The sequence below is a fragment of the Gorilla gorilla genome, chromosome 4 (assembly GCF_029281585.2).
Source record: "Gorilla gorilla gorilla isolate KB3781 chromosome 4, NHGRI_mGorGor1-v2.1_pri, whole genome shotgun sequence".
NCBI classification, from domain to species: Eukaryota; Metazoa; Chordata; class Mammalia; order Primates; family Hominidae; genus Gorilla; species Gorilla gorilla.
This window is the reverse complement of record NC_073228.2, coordinates 171,863,990-171,888,958: the sequence shown is the minus strand read 5'-3', so window position 1 is coordinate 171,888,958 and position 24,969 is coordinate 171,863,990. Positions and strand designations below refer to the sequence as shown.

Below are 24,969 nucleotides of genomic sequence, written 5' to 3'. Positions count from 1 at the left end.
CAGTGCTTGGCACATAGTGGGTACTCACTAAAGATCTTTATTGCATGAATGAAAAAGATTTAGGCCAAAAGGAAACAATATCTAGAGTGAGGGGTATACCTACAAGGTGACACAGCTACTTAAAGGACATAATCTCTTCAGGAAATGCCTTTTGGAAATTTTAGTGAACACTGTAGTTTTCTCTTATTTTTGCTTGCTAACTGCTCAGATGCTACTATGAGTTAACATTTAATGAGGCCAGGCACGCTCCAAGTGATTCATGCTCATAATAACCCTACTGAATACAAATTATTCCTGTTTTGCATATGAGGAAACTGAGACACAGAGAGGTTACATAGCTTGCCCAACAGTTAGTAAGTGGTGGCGCTGAGATTCACACCCAAGCAGCCAGCTTCAAAGAGGACACTCTTAATCCAGTGTATTAGTCTTCTCAATAAGCCTAACGAACAGGCAGCCAGTAGGGGGTGCTGGCCCACCTCTCTCATTTGCACATGTGTGTGTGTATTCACAGGACCACAGGGTACAGTCAACCTCAGCCCAGTCTCTGATGGGCAGGGGAGCCCCAGCCAACATCTGCTTTCACTTAGAAGGCCTAAGGGTCCCTAAATTGGAGTTCATAGAAAAATCTGAAGCATGGCTCTCAAGCTTGTTATGTTGCAAGGGCAAATGAATGTAAAACTATTTGTTCCTTCAACAAATATTGAGCAACCACCATGTGCCTGGCACTGCTCTGTGTACTGGGGATACAGCAGTGAATGATACAGACAAGGTTCCCGTCCTCCTGGAGCTGACATTTTCAAGCGGGAATATAATGTCAGGGAGGGAGGAGAGCTGTGAGTAAAAAATAAAGCAAACCAGCCAGGTGCAGTGGCTCACACCTGTAATCCCAGCACTTTGGGAAGCCGAGGTGGGTGGATTACGAGGTCAGGAGTTCGAGACCAGCCTGGCCAACATTGTGAAACCCCGTCTCTGCTAAAAATACCAAAATTAGTCGGGTGTGGTGGGGTGCACCTGTAGTCCCAGCTATGCAGGAGGCTGAGGCAGGAGAATTGCTTGAACCTGGGAGGCAGAGGTTGCAGTGAGCCGAGATCACACCACTGCATTCCAGCCTGGGTGACAGATTTGAGACTCTGTCTCAAAAATAAAATAAAATAAAATAAAATAAAAATAAAGCAAACCAGACAACCCAAATGTCCATCAACAGGTGAATGGTCACATGCATTGTGGAATATACATACAATTGAAAATCTACTCACTAATAAAAGGAATAAGCCACAGAAACTGATATGGTTTGGCTGTGTCCTCACCCAAATCTCATCTTGAATTGTAGCTCCCATAATTCCCATGTGTCGTGGGAGGGAGACGGTGGGAGGTATTTGAATCATGGGGGTGGGTCTTTCCTGTGCTGTTCTCGTGATAGTGAATAGGTCACCTGAGATCTGATGGTTTTATAAAGGGAAGTTCCCTTGCAAATGCTCTCCTGCCTGCCGCCACCATGTAAGATGTGCCTTTACTTCTCCTTTGGCTTCTGCCATGATTGTGAGGCCTCCCCAGCTATGTGGAACTGTGAGTCCATTAAACCTCCTTTCCTTTATAAATTACCCAGTCTCGAGTATGTCTTTATTAGCAGCATGAGAACAGACTAATACAGATACAAACAACACCATGGGTGAATCTCACTGACATTCTGCGAGTGAAAGAAGGCAGACACAAGAGCACGTGATTCCTTGCATATGAAACTCTAGTGGAGACAAATCTAATCTCCAGTGACAGAAAGCAGATCAGTGGTTGCTTGGGCCTGGAGGTGAGGTTGGTGTGGGGCACAGGGGAGCTGTTGGGTGGTGGCACTGTCCTCTATTATGGCTGTGGTGGTGCTTACTGCGGTGGATACAGTTTTCAGATTTTAGGGATCCAAGTGGACACTTAGAAAATGTGTGCATTGGTGCATGTTTTAGCAGCACAATTAGCAATCGCAAAAATATGGAACCAGCCCAAATCCCCATCAATCAACAAGTAGATAAAGAAAATGTGGTATATATATACCATGGAATACTACTCAGACATTAAAAGGAATGAAATAATGACATTCACAGCAACCTGAATGGAAATGGAGACCATTATTCTAAGTGAAGTAACTCAGGAATGGAAAACCAAACATTGTATGTTCTCACTCATAAGTGGGAGCTAAGCTTCGAGGACACAAAGGCATAAGAATGATACAACGGACTTTGGGGCCTCAGGGGAAAGGGTGGAAGCGGGGTGAGGGATAAAAAAACTACACATTGGGTACAGTGTACACTGCTTGGGTGATGGGTGCACCAAGATCTCAGAAATCACCACTAAAGAACTTATTCACGGAACCAAACACCACCTGTTAGCCAAAATCTGTTGAAATAAATTTTTAAAAGTGTGCATTGGGTAGTTTTAACATTATACCTAAATTAAATTGATTTAAGAAAAATGAAGCATAAAGCATGAAGGATTTTTCTGTTGTAGATTCGCTTGTCAGGAAAGGGCTTATGGAGGCATGAGGAGTAAAAACGTCAGGGGGAGCCACCTGAATATCTGGGGGATCATTCCAGGAAGAGAAGACATCCAGTGCAAAATGTTCGGAGGCAGAATGAGCTTGACAGGGCTGAGGGAGAGCAAGTGAGCTGATGTGGTGGAGTCCAGGGAGTGAGGAGGAGACTGGTGGTTAACCAGACTGCAGAGGGACTGGCCAGCCACAGAGACGGATCTTCTGTCAGCTGTTTACTGAACACCTACTGTGGACGGCCACAGCTGTGAGTGATGGAGACGCAGCAGGGAATAGAACAGCCGCTGCCCTTCTGGAGCTGATATTCTAGAACAACTTCAGATTTTTCCCTTTGCATGATGGGAGGCCAGTGGAGGGTTTCAGAGGCTGAAAAGATGAGACCAGAGCCTGTTTTTGTCATAATAGGAAAGCATCTTGCCTGGTGTGTTTACTGGTTCCTATGAAGGCCCTCTGGGGTTGGCAGGGGCTTTGGTGGTTTGCTGGTTGAAGATAAGCAGATTATGGGTTCTGCCAAATTTCCTCCCTCCATATATCAAGCCTAAAATTGTGGTTTTCAAGTTCCAAAGGAGTATATTTTGAATGTCTCTGGTACGGGAGGGGGGTGATGCAGGGGAAATGAAAAATGAATAGAAAAGGGTAAAGTGTCTCAATGGAAGGATAAGGTAATATGATCACTATGAATATTTGGCACATTCCAGCAGCCCTTCTCAGAGCTGTTTCAGAATGGGATTCCCAACAGAAACAGTAACGAGGCTGGGCCAAACAAAGGCAGAGACAATTCATTTCCTGATAGGTGAATGAGTTCCCTGGAAATTCCAGGACAGGCATTAGTGCTGGTGTCCACTAGCCACACGAGGGCAGGGCTAGCTCTGCCCTGTCCCTGGCTGCAGCCCCTTGGCATGTCGCATATAGGTGCTCAGTAAATGTTGGCTGAATACAACATGATGGCCTGCCTCTGGCAGAATGTGCATCTGTCTGAACACAGGGTCTCCTTCAGGGAATGTTGACCCTTCTCACATGAAATTTCTGAGAACAGGGGAAACAGAAACCGTAAGTCTCGATCTCTTATTTTCAACAAGATTTTCCCCAGGCACGTGAAAGTGTGCATTCCCAGTTAGAAGGGTAACCCATAGCTTGAGGGCTTTTATTTAACATGTGTTCCTAGCTGGAGTTGTGTACACAGCTGCAAATATGCAACAACTCAACACAGGGACAGCCATTAAACTTCCAGACGGGCTGCCCCCCTAGGTCACTCTTGCTCTGTCGGAGCGTGTTCTAAAAGGAAAAGGTATGTCCCCATTAGCGAAGAGTGACTAAAGCAAAGCAGAGTTTTGGTCAATTGTTAAATGAAGCTTCAACACAGCCCACACAACAAGGCATGTCTTGGTTTGCCCTCTGCTTAGAAAGGCCCTCTCTTGTCTTTCTCTTTACCTGCTTAACTCACCCTCAAAGATTCACCTTGTGTAGCCTCTCCTCCAGGAGGCTGCCTTAAAATCCCTCACAGGTTAAAAGTGGTGGCCAACTTTTATGCTCCCAAGCCTCCTGTATCCAACCCTCTAGTAATAACAATAGCTGATATTTGTTGAATATGTTATGTGAGGGACAGGAACAGATCATGTAAATGGCATATGATAGTGGCTCCAGGAAACATACAAGAGCATAGTGCTAGCAGGGTGAATGTTATTCCAAATCTCCCATGCCATGAAGAGCTGTGCTTGGGCTGCACACAGGTAGATGCAGTGTGCAGTGTGTCCCCTGGAGAGGCACCCCAAACCTCTGCTACATCTCCTATTCATAGAAGGATGGGGAGGAGACAGGAATCACTTGACTGAGTAGGAAGACTCTGAGCTCTGCAGTCTATACTAGAGTCTCGACAACCAGCTGAAGCGCAGTTTGCGTATCAGTACTGGTATCGGCCAGCATCCTTGCTGTTCCCCCTGCAGAGCCGCCTTGTTGCTAGGCTACCTGAGAGTGAGCTATAAGTGTTGTAGGCCAGTTAGATTGATTGATTCATCTCCATGGGGTGCTTACCATTTCCTGGGCATTATCTCATTTATTCTTACAACAGCCTGATGAGGTATAGTCCTCATTTTCTGGATGTTGAAACTAAATCTAGAGACTCATCCGGAAACACTTCATAGGAGAGATAAGATTCAAACCCAGACCAGGATGATTGTAGAGTGTCAGCTCTTATCCTCCACTCTGGACTGCATCTCACGACCCTCCCTACTTGATGTTGCCATCATTTCTTAACTTGTCAGGTCTCCATCTCCTTAAAGGCAGAGCCGATGCTTTTAATCACTATATCCCCAGTACAGACATTCAATGAGTATTTGTTGAGGGCATGAATGGATTGATTTTATATTTCATCTTCTCACGAGGTCATGCCCTCATCATGCTGCCTTTTGATCCAACCCAAGAGAAGGGTAGAAGGTATTGCTCTGAAGACCAAGCGAGCCATAATGTTGACCTCACAGAGCCTTGGGGTCAAGGTCAGTGAAATTGATGAGCATTTCAAGGCTATTCCAAGGTGCACAAAGGCTGCACCATGGGGCCAGAAGAATGAATGTTTTACCTCTCAGTGCCTTGCTGATGTGATTTCTTATTTACTGCACATTCCCATCTAATTGTCTTTAGCAATGGTTTATCAAATGTCACATTTGGCTCCTTGTCCTCCCAAGATCAATAGGAGGGCCCAATGTGGGCTGGCTGTGAAAATATATCAAACATATCACCAAGAAGAGGGAGCAAACTGGGGATGTGTCCAGTCACAAAATGACTTCCCAAGCCCTAACGAGGAACAGAAGCACAGGCACTGCGCAGCTTCTCTTGAAGCATGAGCTGCACCTTTCACCAGGCTGCAATGTAACTTTGCACAGTTCTTCAGCTCTGAGTTCTGCTCTCTCATACCCCAAGTGGGAATAATAAAAGTCCCCACCCCTGTGGGGCACTGTGAGTTCGGCTCGGCTCATAGTAAGCACTCAATTAATGTGAGCTGCTCTCATGGTTATTATTGTTATTATAACACCTTGATGTATTGTAAATCCTTTGAGCTGGCAATTCCACTCCAAGAATTCATCACAAGGAAATTATTAAAAAATATAAGAACACAGACCTGAAAGAATGTTTACTGTAGAATGATTTATCATATTGAAAAAGGAGGATTGCTTGAAAAAAATTTTATTCAAGACAATGGACTATTTTGAGGCATTTAAAATGAGTTTGTAGAAAAATATTCAGACTTGGAAAGATGTCCTCCATCTATTATTAAGCAAAGACTCAGGGTAAAAATAGTCTGTGTGTGGTATGATCCTGTGTTTGTAAAAATGATGACTGTATGTGAACAGAAAACAGTCTGGAAAATATACTAAAAAATGTTAATGTTTTCTGTTTTTCCTATCATCACCATGTCTTACTTTATAATGAGGAAAACAAAAATAAAAGTTATCTTTAAAAAAATTGAAATCTGTTTTGTTTGTTTGGGGTTGTGTGTCATGAATGCTTTGAAACCATAATAATAATAGCTTACACCATTTCTATGTGCCAGCGTGAATCTAAGTGCTTTATAAAGTTATTTCATTTACATCCAATATTGCTCTGAGCACATAATATTACCTCCAGTTTATAGATGAGGTAACTGAGGCACAGAAAGGCTGAATGACTTGCCCAAGGTCATACAGCTTGGAAGTATTGGAGGTTGGAGTTCAGAGTCAGATAGTTTGGACTGGTCTACACTCCTTCTGCCCAGGCTCTCCAGCTGTTCCTGTCTGGAACAACAGCAGTTCCACAGTGGTTTCTTTCTCTTTCTCTTTTCCTTTCCCTTTCCCTTTCCTTTCCTTTCCTTTCCTTCTTTCTGGAACAGCAGCAGTTCCACAGTGGTTTCTTTTTCTTTTTCTTTTCTCTTCTTCCTTTCTTTCTTCCCTCTCTTCCTTCCTTCCTTTCTCTCTTTTTCTTTTTCTTTTTTCTTTCTTTCTTTCTCTCTCTCTTTCTTTCTTTCTGACAGGATCTCACTCTTTTGCCCAGACTGGAGTGGCACAATCAGGGCACACTGCAGCCTTGACCTCCTGGGCTCAAGCAATCCTCCCATCTCAGCCTCCCACGTAGCTGGGACTACGGGCAGATACCACCATAGGTGGCTAATTAAATTTTTTTTTTTTTTGGTAGAGATGAAGTCTCACTTTGCTGTCCAGGGTGGTCTTGATATCCTGGGCTCAAGTGTTCCTCCCGCCTTGATTTCCCAAGTGCCAGGATTATAAGCATGAGCCACCACAGCTGGCCTAAAGTTTATTTTCTAAATAAGTATTTAGATATTTTAAAAATTATAATGCAACCCCACACCGACTTGATTTATATGGTAGGATCTAGTTATCTGGGAATCATTGGAATTCGTAAGAGGCCACTTAAAATGAATACACTTAACGAATGGAAAAATGTTTGATTAGAACTTTATCTTGGAAAAGGAAACCCTGCCAAAAAGTTTATTTTATATCATATTTAGGGAAATTCAGGTTATATTTGCAACTATGCTCTAGTTGTGAGAATGAACACTGAATTTTCATACGTACACAAAAACACGTAAGCACACATTTCGTTCTATCAGCTTCATCGATAGCAAAACACATGCTGTTTTTAGAGATGTCAAAAGAGGAGCATTTTATGCATCTTAGAATCAATGAAACACACAGGACAGTGCAGCATCACTTAGTTTGACAAGTGCAACATAATCAAAAAGAGCATTTCTGTAAGCAGATGGGATATCTTCATCAAATTTCCCAGGATCTCTCTTTACGTTTTTTATAATCACCCTCTTTGATGTGCCGATCTTATCACCTTCTTTGTTAATTTTCTCTGCCTCCGTGTTTAACTGTGCTACCCTCAGCCAGATCCATATTTACCAAGGCTTTCCTCTGACACGTTCAAGAAGATCCCCACCACCATTCTCCTTGACTTGATAAAATTCCTGTTTTTGGCAGCAGGTGTAATTTTACTCCGTAAACAATTGTGTTTATGTTGTACTGTAGATGCTCCTAGAAATGACTGAGCACCAGAGAGAAAGAAGAGGAAGGTGTCTGGCTGCTAGACGCACATCCCAGCTTTGAGCCCATAACCTCTGTCTCAGTTCTTCCATCTGTAAAAGGGGACTGCCACTAATGCTACCTAGCTCATATGGTGTTGTGAAGATAAAACAAGATAATGCACATGGAACAATCAGTCCCTGTTACATTGTGGCCCTCAGATAGTGCTGGCTATTATTCCGAGTGGGTTTAGACATCATGTTAAATGGAGAGGGATCTCTGAGTGCAGGACATTTTTATAAGAGCTTGGATGAATGATTAATGAATATTGTTGTCTCAGAACAACTTTAGCTTCCCTACAAAGCATCCTTACTGAGAGGGGCTTCAATGAACATTTTAGAAGCCATTAATTTTTGCAAAGATCTTGGAATAAAGCTTTTCCTAACATCTCTGAGCATACATTGAACTTCTGTAAGTGTCGTTTAACAGGAAGCTTAAAGATCTGTACTAGGCTTTCTTTGAATCCAGGCCGATGTGTGTCTGCTCAGATAAAGTCATACAAGCAATTGCACTGATGGATACTGTTCAACGAAATGCCAGGCAGAGCAGAGGCACATGTTTGATTCAGGATGTAAAATCGGGAGTGGAATTCCAAATGAATGTGTAATATGTCCCATAATGGTGACTTTTTTTCAAATAAGGAGAGTTTCAAAGCTTGGGTGCAACTCCCCTTTTTTTATATCTAAGGCAAGGGACGTGCCTCTCAAAATTGCACAAAAACACAAAGTATATAAACGGAATCTTGAGAAAGTGATTGGAATTACAGGTGTCATCTATATCTTCTCTGTTTTACTGAAAATAGACTCAACCTTGTTACAGATTCACTTATTACACACACACACACACACACACACACACAGATTGCAGAAATTAAGAGAAGTATAAAAGATATCCATATTACAACCACTCAAATGAATAAATGTTAAGATTTTGTGGAATTATATCCAGTCTGTGTGTGTGTATGTTGGAGATTGGGGGATGGGGGACTTGCCTTTCCTTTAATATGTTTTTATCGATAAAAGTAAGTACTCCTAAAACCTAATTCCCAGTCCTATTCTTCTTGACTATTCCTAGAGGTGACCACTCTCATGGGTTTAGTCTCTCTCTCTCCCTCTGGATATATATCCACACATATATATTTATACATGTGATTTATTAATACACATACATATACAGAAATTAACATGATAATACTAAACATGGATTTGAACTGTAAACTCTATGGTAACAAAACTGTCACTTTCGTCTTTTTATATACAGCGTTCTATATAAGATTTCACTTGAGGATAAAGGTCCTTTGCTTAGAAAGTTTGCAAACTCCTGAATTACAGCACCTCCAAGACTCTCCTCTGTCTAAATATGTGATTTGGTGCTGCCCGTCTGAACTCATTCCTGTTTTCTCTGTTGCTGCCTTCTCTCTCAGTTCCATGAACTCAAGCCTTGTCCTTCTTGTAAAACATCCATGGTGCCCTCCTGTGCACCCTTCACACCGGTTCTCTTTCCAGACTCAAGCATGCCATGAGATTTCTCCTTGCTCTGCTCAGTAGCTGTCCAGGAGGGTGCCCACTGACTCAGATGGCCGTTTCAGTTCCTGTCTCCTGTTAGGATGCCACCAGCTAACCAGAAGGGGCCTCTCCAGAAAGTCCTTTCCAAAAGCACTTTCAGTCCAGTTCAGAAGAAACCAAGGTTCTCTTGGTTTCACACAATCGTTCTCTACAGCTCGAGCTCCTTTGGAAAGGAAGGTTCTGAAAAATATGCCTGTAAAGATCTGGCTTCCTCCAAAATGAAATGAAACTTCGTATCGGAGCTTCTGCAAAGCGCGATTTGATGTGCTATGCAAGCTGACAGCCAAACCCTGGCATTGCCTCCTCATTTCAGCTCCATGTGAAAGGTGAGGCCCAGTGGAGCCTATCTGACTAGTCAATGGGCACTGAGAGGGTAAAGAGAGAGTGGCAAGATGACAGAGCCAAGGAGCTCCAAACAGCCAGGCACCCCAGCATCCCAGGAACGCAGTTAGTCCCACATCTAATTGAAACCATGTGCAGGTTTGCTTACTTAGGCAAGAAAGAAGGGGACAAGGAAAGACAGAGTTCATTTTCAAATGAGGATCTGAAATGAAAAGGAATAAACCTGAGCTGGCAAAGACTAATACCACTAATCACCATCTATAAATCTGCTTTTAAAAAATGTCATTAGGGGAATTTCGCTGATGAGGACAAATAGAAATGTTTGCTCAGCGCATTTTATCTTGGTCCACATATGCCCAATCTGCCATATTTGCATTTATTTGGTATGATCATGGGACAATTTGTGGTCTCTTAAACTGTTCCTCCCTATTGGCTAATGAGTTTAATGTGTGGATAATTTTACTTCCCATCCCATAGATACCTCTCAGCATAAAGCATTAGGGGGTACCAGCATCTGCTCCTGTCTTACCGCCATTCAATCCCTAGAATCTCTTTTAATCAACTTGCTGGAGCTGCAAGCCCATCGTATACTTTTAAGCTGCCTCCTGGCTCCATTGGTCTGAGTGATGAAATAGGCATTTTTAATATTTGCTAAACAGGATTGTGGAGAAGGTGAAGTCCCAGCAGGGCTCCCAAGTGGTAACTGCATCTTGTTGTCTCCAGTTAATCATGTACCTAATCTGCCAATTATTGACTTGTTCTTGCAAAGGATTTTACTTGGCTTGACCTATCAGTAGCAATCAGTGATGAACTGTCAAGCAAACTTGCTCACTGCCTTAACCACCCAAGATTTTGACTTGCTGCAACTGCCTCTGAGATTTCCTTTGACAGCTAGCACTGTAGCCAGGTCAGATTATTCTTTTTCTTCAGTCTGTTACCTTTCTAGAACCAGGGCTGAGCAAATCTGACACAGTTTGTAGGATTTCAGATATCTGGCAAGGCACATTAGGCTTCCACTGTACACATACCATCCCCATAAGAATTTGAGTTAGTAGGCTAAGAATGACTTAGATTGACTTTTTTTTTTTTCTGTCTGTGTCTTTAAAAATGCAATGCATGAAGTCAAAACTGCTGCATTTAAAGCACAATATAATACCTACCTTTAAAATTGGCAAAGCTTTAGAAACAATAATATTACATTTATGCAAGTGTTCAAGTAAATAAAATGGGCATTTCCACAATGCTGCTGGTGAGTAGCAGTGTAATTGGTACACATTTTCAGGAAAATTTGGGAATATAAATAAAATCCTTAAGGGTTTATTTTCAAGAAAAGGATTGAGGATGCACACAAAGGCCACTAGGACAGGTCTCATAACATTTTATGTTTAGGTCATTAGGGATCTTCATTGATATTTCTGGTGCTCCTTCCAGGGGACACCATCCGATGGTATGTCCTCCTCCACTAAAGTTACGATGTGACTGCTTTGGTTGATATAAGAAGTGCTTAAATGATATGTGTGACTTCCAAGCAGAGTTCTGTAGGAATTGGTACACAATTCTCCATCTACTCCTTTTCTTGTTCCTGATAGTAGAAGTTTCATAGGTCTGTGTCCTTGAATGAGGTTGACATTGAGCAAAGTTCTTGTTAACCTAAGAGGGACATGTGAAGCAGGGTTTTCTAACCTCGGCACTATTAGCACTTGAAGCTAGTGTTAATTCTTTGTGCTGGGGCTTCCCTGTGCACTGCAGGGTGTTTAGCAGCATCCTTGGCCTCTATCCACTAGGTACTAGTAGCAACCTCCTCACAGTGTGACAACCAGAACTATTTCCAGGCATTGTAAAATGTTTCCAGGGTGGGAGTGGGGGCAGGGCAAAATCACCCCTGTTTGAAAGCCACTAATGGTGTAGCATAAACAAGAAAAAAAAAAACACCTTTGTTCTTTGAGGCTACTATTATTCTAGGTTCTTTTTTTTTTCACTGAAATGGATACATTTTATTATAACAAAAATAATATATAAACATTTAGCAAAAGGGGACTGCTTTATATTAGGAGTGTTTTTACTTTTTTCTTTTGTTTCTCTGTTTCTAAAACTTTTCTGCAATGAAATGTAGTTTTTTCTTTAGAAAGAAGAAGAAACTAGAAAATTAATTTATTAAAAAATCTATATTTGTATAATTGCCTATCTATATACAGGATTTGCCAGGGCTACACATAAATTCTAAGTATAATAGAACACTCATATATCATAGCTTTCCATTGCGCTTTCGTTTACAAAGGGTTTTCCCATCTTACCTTTGTTGTTATTGTGTAATTACAACCACCAAGTATTGTAAAGCAGGTTACATAGGTAGAAAAGGAAACTGAAGTTAAGAGAAGTTAAGGGACGTGCTCAAGGTCCCCTAGTTAATGTGTGGCAGAGTCTACATTCTGGACATTTTCTCCTATGCAATGTTGTCTCTGTATCTCTATAAAAAGCCAGTTTCAAAAAGTCAGCTGGGACAGACTCTGATTCTTGGGAAATTTAAGCAGGTATGTAATATCCTTGGACAAGGATACTAAACCTTGTAGGCTCTTGGTCAGAGCATGGTACTCAATAAAATTTAAACAACCATTTCATGTAGCACAGCCAATAGAATTTCATATTCTCCCCCTACCCCACCTCTTTCACTTTCTCTTTTTCCAGCTCAAATGAGTCACCTTGGCTAGACTGCCAATCCCCATAGAACTTATGTTCCTTGATAGGACATACCAATAAAAATGAGAAATTCTATAATGGTTTGAGACGTCAGTCGCCTATCCCCGCAAAGAGCTAAGCACTGTCTCCTTGAGGAAATGTAGCTCATCAAATGGACATGAATGCATGTAATGACAGCGAATGAATGTGAGAATACATATGGAGTCTTTTTCTTTCTTTCTTTCTTTTTTGAAAACAGTGCCCCTATATTGTACCTGTCTTGTGAATTTCTAAGCATCGGCACGGTGGCTTGCTTACTTGACCCCTCAACACACAGTGAACTTTCAAACTGGCAGCTGGACTGAAACCTCAGCACACATCAGCCCATGCCTATTCATTTCCCTTCCCTTGAAATGTGCGATGGGGCTGTCTCTGGAGTGGAGCTATTTTGAGAGGACAATCACTAGAACAATCACAGTCTAGGCAGGAGATGGACAGTGCGGCGTAGCCACAAAGGAAGAAAAGACATTGTCATTGAGGATTTGAGTCCTGAATGTTAGAACAGCAGGGAAGCCAGGTAGAGTATGTTTCTGCCTGCTGTCCACTACCACTCAGTTACAGAGAGTTACCAACTTGACTTGCCATGATCATTGGCTTTTCCATGATTCTGGTTTCCTGGAGCATGCAAGAGAAGGGGGCAAGCAGAGCTTTGGGGGTAATGTGGGGAAGAAGCAGTTTTCTTAGCAAAGCTCCTTGCATGCAACTGGTTGAGAGGAAAGTTATGCTCAGCGATACCCAGAGTCATGCTCACACTTACCTCAATAATGCCGATAAGTGGATTTCACTACTGTAAATCCTTCATTTTGCTACAAGAGAATCAGTGGAGCCTGAAGGTCAAGGACACCACCTAACAATTTGCATAACTTCTTAGAACAGCACCTTGCAGCCTGTCCAGAAGCTACAGAAATGCACCAGGGATTCCTTTCAGCTGAACTCCTCTCCTTGTCTTGATGAGAATCTCTTTGACAAGCAGATATGATTTCTGTTATCAAGAGTTCTGCTTGGTCAGAGGCTGTGTTAACCCATCTCCAGATAATCAGTGTCTAGCCCTATAAATATTTTTTCTGGGTGGATGGATGGATGGATGGATGGAGGACTCACTGATTACCACATTACATATTGGTCCCTATAGCACGGGCTGTGTATGATCATAAAAACCTACACAGCTCAGCTCTCCCTGCTCAAAAAAGAAATAGTCCTTTTAGTTCTTATATTGATCATTTTAGGCTGTAAAGATGGGATTGCAAATCAGTTTCATCTTGAGAGCCAACAATGGTCGATTGATAATGGCTGCCTTAAGAGTTATATGGGAGGTATGTGTGCACTGGGCTCAGTAAGGAAAAGTGCTGTCATTGATTAGCAATGTCTGCCATGAGCTAAAGGTAAAGAAATTGTAGCCTGACTACCTTGCATTTGCCAATGGGTTTTTTATAGCTTTAAGTTCTTCCAGTTGAATTTTCTAGATGAATTGCCTTTCCAACACATTTCAAAGTCAGCTTTGACTGGATATATGCATGTTTTGGGGTTTTTCCTAATGTACCTTATGTTCTTCCTGGATTTGAGGGCATACAAGGCAGGAAAAACCCACTGGTTTTTTCACAGGATATACAATTCTTATTGGAAAAGAAAACCAAACTAGGTAGGTGTTAATTTACCCCAGGTGTTATGTATAATAATAGAACTTCTACCACGACAAACTAAGGGAAGAATGAGAGAAAAAATAATGAAATCCATAATGTAATCCAATCTCTTCACTTCCAATGCTGTGAATAATCTCACTTTCATAGTGCCAAGGACTTCCCAAGGAACTTAGTACAGGGGAGCCACAGAGAAACATCTGCTGAATTTTAGTTTATGTTACATTATTCTTTTCATATATACTGAGATGTCTTCTAGTGATATTTTAACAAATTAATCCAATAACCAGAACATCTGAACAGAAAGTACCCAGTGATTAACCCCTAAACCTAGTAAAGCTGTTTTCATCAGGTTGGGATATTAGCATTTATTTTTTGGAGATAAAATTCATAGGACACTGTGAATAACTGTAAGGTGGGTAGCTTTTGTGATTTTACAATGCTGTGGCTTGAGTGTATTCACTGTGTTGGGTAAACCATCACCTCATTTCAGGCCATTACTATCACTACCCCCAAAAACCCCGTGGCAGTCAGCCCCAATTCCCAGTTCCTGGCAACCACTAACCTCCTTTCTGTTTCTATGTATTTGCTTATTCTGGACAAAACACATAAATGGAATCATGCAATATGTGGCCTTTGGTATCTGGCTTCTTTCACTTTGCATAGTGTTTTTAAAGTTCATCCGTCTTGTAGCATGTAACAATACTCCATTCCTTTCTATATCTGACTAATGGTACGGCTATATCGGATTTTGTTTAGCCATTCACCAGTTGGACATTTGGGTTGGTTCTACTGTTTGGCTATCATAAATAAGGCTATGATGAACATTGATACATACGTTTTTGTAAGAAAATGGTGTTTTCAGTTTTCTTTGGGTATATACCTAGAAGTGGAATTGCTCAATCACATGGTAATTCTACATTTAACTTTGTGAAAAAATGTCTCTTTTCCACAACGGCTGCACCATTTCACATTCCCACCAGCAATGTACAAGGGTTCTTATTTCTCCAAATTCTTGCCAACATTTTTATTGTCCATCTTTTAATTATAGGCATTGTAGTGGGTGTGAAGTGGCATATATATACACACACACATATACATATATATTTTTTTAAATGCTTGATTACATCAAACATGGTCATACCTGGGCATGAGATGGTGGAAGTCCTCTTCTTATGTAAACACCAAAGAGAGCGTCCTTCCCGAGGGAGATGTTGAACTTTAAGAACTGGGGCTGACTGATGTGAATTTGTGACCTCCAAAACACCCCTGGTGGGACTTCTTGTGTTACCCGCCGACCAACTTCTGCTTCACCACTGTCTATGCTGCTGTTTTTCAACGACCAGGGCACTGAAAAAAAAAAAAAAAGGAATAAACAGCAGTCAATGACGTGTATAGATTAATTGGCTCTGTATTTCTGTTTAATTACATGCCAGGTTTTTTTTTGTTTTAATATTAAGATTAAACTCATGGCAAGTTTCTTTTTAAGTTACAGCTAAAACATTTAGGTTTCAAATAACAAAGCTATAAATGCACACCCCAGGGCATCTGAAATCTTGGCACAATGCTTTCTAAAATTATGTGATTACTCTTTACTGATCAAATATAATCAGATCTGGAGCCTGATAAATACATGTAAAGCCTCCAACTATCCCAAATGTGACTGGGATGTAAAACTTATCAGCAGGGGAGGGGAGGGTGATGTTAATTTGGCACCAAATTTAATTCTTGTAGCCTTTCATTATTCTTTCTAGACACAAATATACTCTGACATTTTCAACAAAAATCAGCCCAGAATAAATAAAACAACTCAGTAGAAAATGAAGACTTGAAACTCAAGCAGATCTTGAGTTAGAGGGAGAAGTCTAAGAACCACAGAGAAACAACATCTCTCCTTCATTTATATTAATGCATCTCTGTTGCATTATTTAAAATTGCTTATGTTGAAAATATTGGTTGCCCACACTCAGCATCCTTCAGAACTTTAATAATAGGAATTCCAAAAATATCTATTTTTAAAGTGGAGTTCTTAAAAACAATGAACCAGTCAGCACCCCCTATACTTCCAAGTGTGGTTTCCCTTGCAACCATAGAATTAAGGAAAAGCTGAGCATGACTAGCAGTTGCCCAAGAAAAGCAAGTTAATCAATCTCTGAGAGCTTCATTTTCCTTATCTCTAAAATGGGGGAAAAAAGTCTCATAGTATAAAGGCCATTTGTGATTCCTTCAAATCGCTTCTGAACTTGGTAAGAAATATAAAATATTATTCTTCTATATTCCTAAGAACTGCTGAGCCAACTGAAATCAAACAGAAAGAACTGAGGTCATTCTGGTTTTGAGGGGAGTCTTTTCATTTCTGGAAACCCCGATCACTTTTGTGACCTTGTAGATCCAAAAATTTCTTCAGCCTGATGGGCCCAGGATGCTCCCCTCGACGTTCTGTGAAGGACTAACTCTTCTAAAAATATTTATCTATCATTTGGCCACCAGATATTGCAAAGGTTTCAGATGATCCTGAGAAATGATAAAATTGCTAAAGACTGGCCTAAACGGTGAGCAAGCCTGTCTGACACTGTCTCTTGGTCCCAGTTTCTCTATGTGTAAAATGGAGAGATGACACTTTTGGTCTCTGAAGGTCTTTCATGTCTAAATTATAAAAGAAAACCACAGAGTGATTTGAAGATATAAAGTTTTTCCCTCTTATTTTCTTTAAAATATGAGGTGATTGATTTTTATGCAGCTCAATACGAAGCCAGCAGGGACTTAAAATAAAGCAAGAGAAACACTGGTTTGGATCTTAAGAATAACCCTTTGACTTCTAGGACAATAAAAGTAGGGAATGAGGTCCGAAAGGAAGTTTGGAAGCCTCCTTCACATCTCATCTTTAAAAATAAAATAAACAGCCAGAAGTCCTGAGTGGTTCAGACCTTCAGATGGGGACTAGATGGTTTATTTAGCAAACATTCTGAACTTTTGTTTTGTTTTGTTTGTTTTTATGAGACAGGGTCTCACTCTGTTGCCTAGGCTAGAGTGCAGTGGCACGATCTCAGCTCACTGCAGCCTTGACCTCCTGGGCTCAAGTGATCCTCCTGCCTCAGCCCCCCAAATTAGCTGGGACTATAGGCATGGACCACCATGCCTGTCTGCTTAAATTTTTTTTCTTTTTTTTTCGTAGAGACAAGGTGTCACTATGTTGCCAAGGCACTGGTCTCAAACTCTTGGTCTCAAGTGATTCTCCAGCTTTGGCCTCCCAAAATGCTGGGATTACCTCTGTGAGCCACCACACCCAGCATGAACTTTTAAATGTTGGCTAACTTTTCTGATGGATACTGATTACTTACCTGCAGGGGGAGGAATACGGCATCACGTTTAAGAGCAGAGACCCTGGGCTGAAATCGCCATGGCTCAAATCCTAACTTTGATACTGGCTAAGTGTATCTTGCCCTGCTTCAGTGTCCTCATGTGTATAGATGGGACACTATTTCACAGGATTGTTATAAGGTTTTACTGAGGTTAGGCTGTGTAAAGCTCTTAGAATAATTTCTGGCACAAAATAAGTATTATTACCTGTAAGGCCCTAACCCTAAATTAGGTGTTGTTTATTTGGGGGTTTTGCTAAAATAATGGAATGTCCAGGGGGAAACACTTGTTATCACAACAAGTTGATCAGGAGCTCTCATTACTATAAACTGGAAACTAAATTTTACTTTAAAATGCTGCATTTGACACCCCTTCCTTGGGGAAGGGATATAATAAAAACGATATAAATAAAAAGAAGGGATATAATAATATAAAAAGGAGTAAGGAAGGGACATAGAGAGCCGCCTGGGGAAGAAGAGTGTGTGGGCCTCTGATAGGTACCAAAAGAAACCCCAGCAATCAGCATGGCAACAAGTAAAAGAAATGCATTATAAATAAAAAAAAGAAAACTTTAAAAACATGATTCATCTTTAACTTAATAAGCTTGGCTTTCCTTTATGTCTGTTGGGCTTTCCGGCATTGCTGGGTTAATGACAGGATATGAAAAAGAGGCAGGAAATCAGCACCCACGAGTGTTCTAATCTACTGTGGAAACCTGAATGGATTGTGATATCAAGCCAGATGCAGATGCTGGAGATGTGCAAGGGAACTTGTCTCCAGGGAGCAGCTGTTCTGGAGAAATTCAGACAAGGAGCCCCAGTGCTTCTGTTCTTATAGCAGTGAGATCCTCTTCCTTTACTACACCCTGGCTTCAGGACACTGACTAAATTAGCTCCCACTACCAGCCAGCACAGGCTACTTCCTCAGTAGTCACAGTGCCCCTTAGGATTTTAGATCCTCCCTTCCTCATCCCATTCACTAAATAAGGGAGTGCACCTGGGGGGTGAAGTACAGAAGTCAGATAGAACTGGGTTTGAATCCTGGCTCTGCTTCTTTTATGCTGTGTGACCTCTAGCAATTTGCTTAACCTCTCTGGATTTCCAGTCCTCTTTTTTTGTAAAATGGGAACAATAGTTCTAACTGCCTTGGAGGGTGTAACAAGTAGAAGTACACAAAAGAGAGATTAGTATAGTGCCTAACATGAAATAATCGTGAAATAATTGCTAAGTTCTTACATGGAATGGAAAAAAAGGATGAAAAACTATGTGGGAAAGCATCTGGCTTTCTTTGCAGAGTAAGGAATTCTCTAAGAGACAAAAAATAGTGTGTGCACATGCAATATACATGAATGTCTAAATGTCTATTTGTATATATCTAGCTCTCTATCAAGAGTCTAATTTTTCTGGAATAGACTCATTTATGGGGACAAGCTTAAAACTGGGAGTCAGGGCCTGGTTCAGGTCAAGTGCACCTTCACACTAAAGCTCTACTTTCCTTTACAATACCACCCCAACCACTGTCCTCAGCCAGACAAATTGTTTTCTCTGTGTTTCTATAGCAATTATGCTTTTCTGCAGCCCACAGCAGATGTTGTTAGGTATTGTACTTGATTTTGCATGCCTTCCTAAGTCTCTGTCTCTGGACACTGTGCTCCCTGAGGTCAGGCAGAGATGCAGATTCATCTCTAGGTTCTCTAAGCTTTGCACCTGGCAAATGTAAGTGATCTATAAATGCTTATTGAACTGGATCAAACTCTACAAATCCATCTGGTGGGGTATTGTAACAAAACCCCTGTGATGACAGGGTAAAGTGAGAGCCTTAACAAAGATTTACTTTGAAAATCTACATGTATAAGGAAAATGGATGTGCTGCGGTCTAGGCCAAGGGAGACATCCTGTTACGCATAACTCAGCAAGTTTGGAGCACAGGCGCACAACTCCACTCATTATGTAATCACGCCATGTGAGGTGCATTAGGTAACCACTCACGTGAGCTTGTGCTTGGCTGGGAGCCACTACTGCCTGTAAAAGGTATAACTACCCTGCTGATGCTGTACATACAGCTTGCAACCAGGCTCACACCCAGGCTCACTCATGCCCAGAGAGAGAAAGAGAGTAAAGCCATATTGAAACTGTCTATGATTCTTTGAGGGTTTTTCCAGCTACCCACCACTCTCCCACCCACTCCCCTCAGACCTCAGTTAGAACCTGACAACATGTAAACTGAATTTTATTTATTAAATAAAATAAACTTTTAGAAGCTCTATATGAAATTTACTATTGAAATAACTTTTCTTGTGGATCCTTTTGAAGAGTCATGAGTAAATGCTTAATTTGCCTTTTGTGTAAAATCTTACAATAAACAAACAAACAAACAAACTGGGAGAGGTGTGATACGGTGAGAAAATCCTTAGATTAAGAACCAAAAGTCAAGAGTCCTAGTCGTGACTTAATGACTTCGAAATGTTTGTGGAAGGAACAGGTGTAAATGAATGATTCTGTTGAATTTCCATCCTTGTTATTAAGCAGCTAGCTAGTTTTAGGCAGGTGTATTTCTCAAAGTCTCAATGTCCATATCTATATAAGAGTGTCTTGGACCCAAAGATATCTTAAATGGCATTCCTCATTAGCCTATTGTGGTCTCAGAGTGGGTCAGGAGGATCATTGCTGGGTATATGCTATGAAGAAGTGTGAGTGTGTGTGTGTGTGTGTGTGTTGGGCGAGGGGACAGGGGTAGGGGGTTGGCAGGAGGGAGGAGGAGTTATTAGAAAGCTTTTAGGCTTTGTTAACAGGTGACTTCACTTTCACAAGCTTGATTTATTTAACAGAAGACATCCATATCGTTAAACAAGCTAGTGTTTGCTTTCAAATTAAGTTCTTCAGGTGTGTAACTGAATTACACTTTTGGAAAGAGGGGTTTTCACTTTTTACTCATATATATGTACATATATATTTTTTTTACACACATTCTTTCTCTCTATATATATACAGTCATGAGTCACTTAACAACAGGGATACATTCCGAGAAATGTACTCTTAGGCAATTTCATAGTTGTGTGAGTATACTCACACAAATCTAGATGGTGTAGCTTACTACATATCTAGGCTATATGGTATAGCCTATTGCTCCTAGGTTACAAACACGTACAGCATGTTACTATATTGAATACTGTAGGCAACTGTAACTCAGTGGTACTTGTGTATCTAAACATAGAAAAGACACAGTAAAAAATATGGTATAAGAGATAAAAAAATGAATGGTACACCTGTATAGGACACGTACCATGAATGGAATTTGCAGGACTGGAAGTTGCTTTGTTTAAGTCAGTGAGTGAGTGGTGAGTGAAAGTGAAGGGCTAGGACATTACTGTATGCTACTTTTGACCTTGTAAATACTGTAGACTTAGGCTACACTAACTTAATAAAAAAAGTAACTATACTATAACATTAGGACAGCTAAGATGTCACTAGGTGATAGGAATTTTTCAGCTCCATTATAATCTTATGAGACCAGTACTGAATATCTGGCCAATCATTGGCTGAAACACTGTTTTGCCATGCATGACTATAATCTATAGGCCTTATTCAAATTTGTCAATTGTTAGATAAATATTCATGATAGCAAAAGAAAAGTTTTTTATATGCTTTTTAAAAATCTTGAAAATGAGTGTGTATAACTTTTGCAATTTTAAAAACAATGAAAAAGAGAAAAATGTACAAATACTGCCTCCAAAGAGATAAAAAGAAAAGGTGTTTTTCTGTAAATTGCTACAGCCAGCATGGGGAACCATCTCAGTGACTCTATTCCTGGAGGTCAAATTTCTGGTCCAATGTCCAGGAGGACAGATCTCTGCTGTTCTCTAAGGTAAAAAAGAACAGCATCAAAGCCAGGCTGAGTTCCATGAAGAAGGACTTGAAGCTGGGCTTCCCTGAGCCATGCCAGCTGTTCCAGGACCACCAATATGGTGAGTCCCTCTCACAAGACATCACTGAGAGGCAGACAGCAAGGAAACAAAGTAGTTAAGATTTCTATCTTTATCTTAAAATGTCTAATGCCTAGCTAGACATTTTAAGGTCTAGCTGAATATCCTATTGAGAAGTTCTGAGACCTTAAGGAGGCAATGTTGCCCAATGGAGCTAGTCAGCCTGGGTTTGAATCCCAGCTCTGATAGCTACCAGCTGTGTGCCTTTGGGCTAATCAAAAGCCCTCTCTGAGTCTGTCTACTCATCTGTATTTTGGGGTGCTTCTGCATGTTGTACCTAACTTATAGGTGCTCTATGTCTTTCTGTCCTGTCTGTTGTGATGCTACCTAAAATCAGCTGTAACTACTTTTTTTCAGATGGGGGGGTGAATTTGTGATGGCCTAATAAAAAATACAGGCTGCCTACTGTAGGCACTATTAATGAAAGAGGGCCAATGGGTGGAGTGGGCCTTAATAAAACTGGCAGTCATTTTCCAGAGCAGCTGAAATCAATATACAGTGAGTGACCAGTACGTCTGCAGACTGGGAGGGACAGACAACAGGTCACATGTATTAAGATACGATGGTCAGAGAAAACTGCATCACCAGTTCATTCTCTGCAAATTGCTGGTGTTGGTGTGTGGTCTAGCTGCTTCTCACAGGGGCAACTCTGTGCAGTCTGCGTTATTGAAAAGCAGCCAGATTTTATTTATTTAACAATGATTAAGAAATGTCCTAAGCAATGTTGGGTGGGCCATTCATTCACACTTCCATGCAATAAATATTTATCAAGCATTGACTATAATAGTAGGTATTCTTTGGTCAACATCAGAGTTGGGGTGTATGTTGTATTCCCATTATCTCTTATCTAGGCAGCCTGTTGTCCAGGGTCCTATGAATTCACTTTGAGATTGAATTAGGGGCATCAAGAGAAGAGGCATTAAACAGTATCCTGTAATCATTCTGTGAGGATCTCACTGGTATCCTTGGGTTCTAGGCAATGACTAGGCCTGGCACCCTGGCATGCAGGACCTAGTCCAGTTCATGTCTCCCAGAGTTGGGGCTTCCATGGCAAACCTTTCAGTCTATCCAAGAGCTGCACAATGAAAAGTGTAGATGATGATTATTTTGCCCTAAGAAGCACGTGCTTAAGATACAATGGTTCTGGCTAGTTCATCTTTAGCTTAGAGATGAGATTTCTGGGTTTTTAGAGGCAACATTCTAATGATCAATTTTACAGGATAGTCCAACTCTATAACTCCACGGAAGATTGCTCATGTAAATGTGAAACTATTACCTATTTCTGAAATATGTACCTAAAATTTCAACCAGTTAAATACGACTGATGTTGAGCAAAATGACAGCCTTCCATAGCTACATTAGGAGCTAATCATTTCAGAAAATGTTGCCATAATTCATTTACAGAAACAGTGAAACTATTCCCCAAACAAGTGATAAAGGGAATGGACTCATAGTCATACCAGGGAAATGAAGCCTCAGATTAATACTTCCTAACTTAACCGAACTCTGGAGGCACCTCAGCATAAATCTGCCTTGCAGATTATTCTGCCTCACATATTTTTATCTATTGCAAATAAAATTGAATTCAGAATATTGCTACGGTCATTACACCTCGTTTCCATTTATTTGGGAATCAGGACAACCATCTGAGGGTTCCGTTTAACCAACAGATAAGTGAAAAGATTCTTCCAAGGACCTCAGATTGACTGCCCAAGAATACAGCTCATCTGAGACATCAGCAACGCATCAGCCTTCACCCTGCTGCTGGCTGGCTATACTTTAGGAATGCAATTCCATCCTGAAAGTCACTGCTTCTGTGATGGTGTTCACAACATCACACAATAATGACTTTTAGAAAATGTTTCAGCTCTTGGGACTACATGTGGCTTTTACATCTTTTGAAATTTCAATTTGTTGCTTTAGATAAAAATAGTCAACTCTTTGCCGCTAGGAACGTTAAAAAGTATTTATACCTATGACTCTTCAGATGAACTTGCTCCTGCATTAATATTTAGTTTAGTTTACTATTATTGATAGTAGCTAAAATTTATTGAGTGGCTGCTAATCACCATGTAATCTCCTGATACTCTTACAATTTTTCCTGTTTTTCAGATGAGAGAACTGAGGTTCATGGAAGATAAGTGACTTGCTTAGGGTCACACAGCTTTTTATTGGTAGATCTGTGATCAAAACCCACATCTGACAGACACTAAAACCCATGTGGCTAACCCCTATGCTGACTGCATTCAGGCCCGCAGTCATCCCTTGGTATCCACAGGGTATGGATTCCAGGACCCCTGTGGATACCAAAATCTGTAAATGCTCAAGCTCTTTATATAAAATGGTGTAGTATTTTCACATAACCCATGTATGTCCTCCTCTGTAATTCAAATTATCTCTAGATTACTTATAATACCTAATACAATGTAGATGCTATGTAAATAGTTGTTATACTATCATTTTTATTTGCATTTTGTGTATTATTATTATTCCAAATATTTTCAATCTGAGGTTGGTTGAATCTGTGGATACCTGTGGGTATGAAGGGCCAACATATCAGAGGTATACCAGAGGTACATATTTAGAGATCACAGACCAGATATCTGGGTGTACAAGTCAATTCTGAAAGAGAAGTGTGGCCAATGAGGATACGGGCAAATGCACGGAAAGAGAAATTGGATCTCATTATTAATGCCCATGTCAAGCCACCATGATGCTATGTACAACAGAAACTATGCAATTTAGAATGGGGCTATGGGTGGCAATCAAAAGCAAAAGTCCACCAGTATAAGTGCATGTAAGTAGTACCCATCTGCAACAATGTAGAACAGCATGGCCTCCTAAATGAGGGGAGTTGTTGGGTTGGTAGTTAGGATGTTGGTATATTTCCCAGTAGACGTGCAGTAAAGGGGTGTTTGGCTCAAACATAATGACCCTTTGCCCTTCTGGGAACTTCACCGACTTTGGAAAAGCCCCATATAGGGAAGTGATCATTTTAAAACCCTGGGCTGTGTTCATTGAGAGGCTGATGAGAGCCAGCGGAATAATTTACGAACCTCCCTGCTCATCTGGCTCCTAGTACCACGCATTAAGCCAACTAGTAAAAATCATTATGAAGTTTTTGCTGAAAGGGCAAGTGTAGAAAAACATGTTTCTAAACAGAATAACAGTCTTTGCCATTTTTTTCCAACTTGCATACCATCTGGAAATTCTAATTTTTTTTCAAAGGGTAGGAAGGAAATGTGCTCCAGGCACAAATAAATGTTTACAGCTGAGTTATAAACCGAGAATGGTAGGGCTTAAAACAGACAGGCTGGCAGTGATGGAACTCAAGCTGCAGTGAGACAAATAACGCAGTGTGGAGGGGCCAACTTGGTGTGCACATCGGCCCTTTGGAATAGGAAGACCTGCTTCCTACTGACCTTATCAAGCCAATGTTGGGAAGAAATCCTCATCTGGGGTTTGGTTAATTCTTAGAAGGTAAAGGAAAAAGGTGAAATGGTATTGTCTATCTTCATATTCTGAAGGCAGTCTTCACCTTTGTTTTATTTTATATATATACATATATATGTGTGTGTATGTGTGTATATATATATGGACACGGAGTCTCGCTCTGTTGCCCAGGCTGGAGTGCAGTGGCATGATCTCAGCTCACTGCAAGCTCCGCCTCCTGGGTTCACGCCATTCTCCTGCCTCAGCCTCCCGAGTAGCTGGGACTACAGGCACCCACCACCCC

General features: G+C 40.9%; 1 protein-coding gene across 47 annotated transcripts in view; it reads right to left on the bottom strand.

The window, feature by feature from the left end:
* TENM2 (teneurin transmembrane protein 2) overlaps positions 1-24,969 on the bottom strand; it is a 1,282,302-nt gene that overhangs the window by 187,005 nt on the left and 1,070,328 nt on the right. For all 47 annotated transcript variants that reach the window (XM_055387572.2, XM_004042960.5, XM_063706913.1 and 44 more), the window contains one exon: positions 15,036-15,241. In XM_055387572.2, the coding sequence (XP_055243547.1) occupies positions 15,036-15,241 (206 nt within the window). The remainder of the gene's footprint in view (positions 1-15,035; positions 15,242-24,969) is intronic.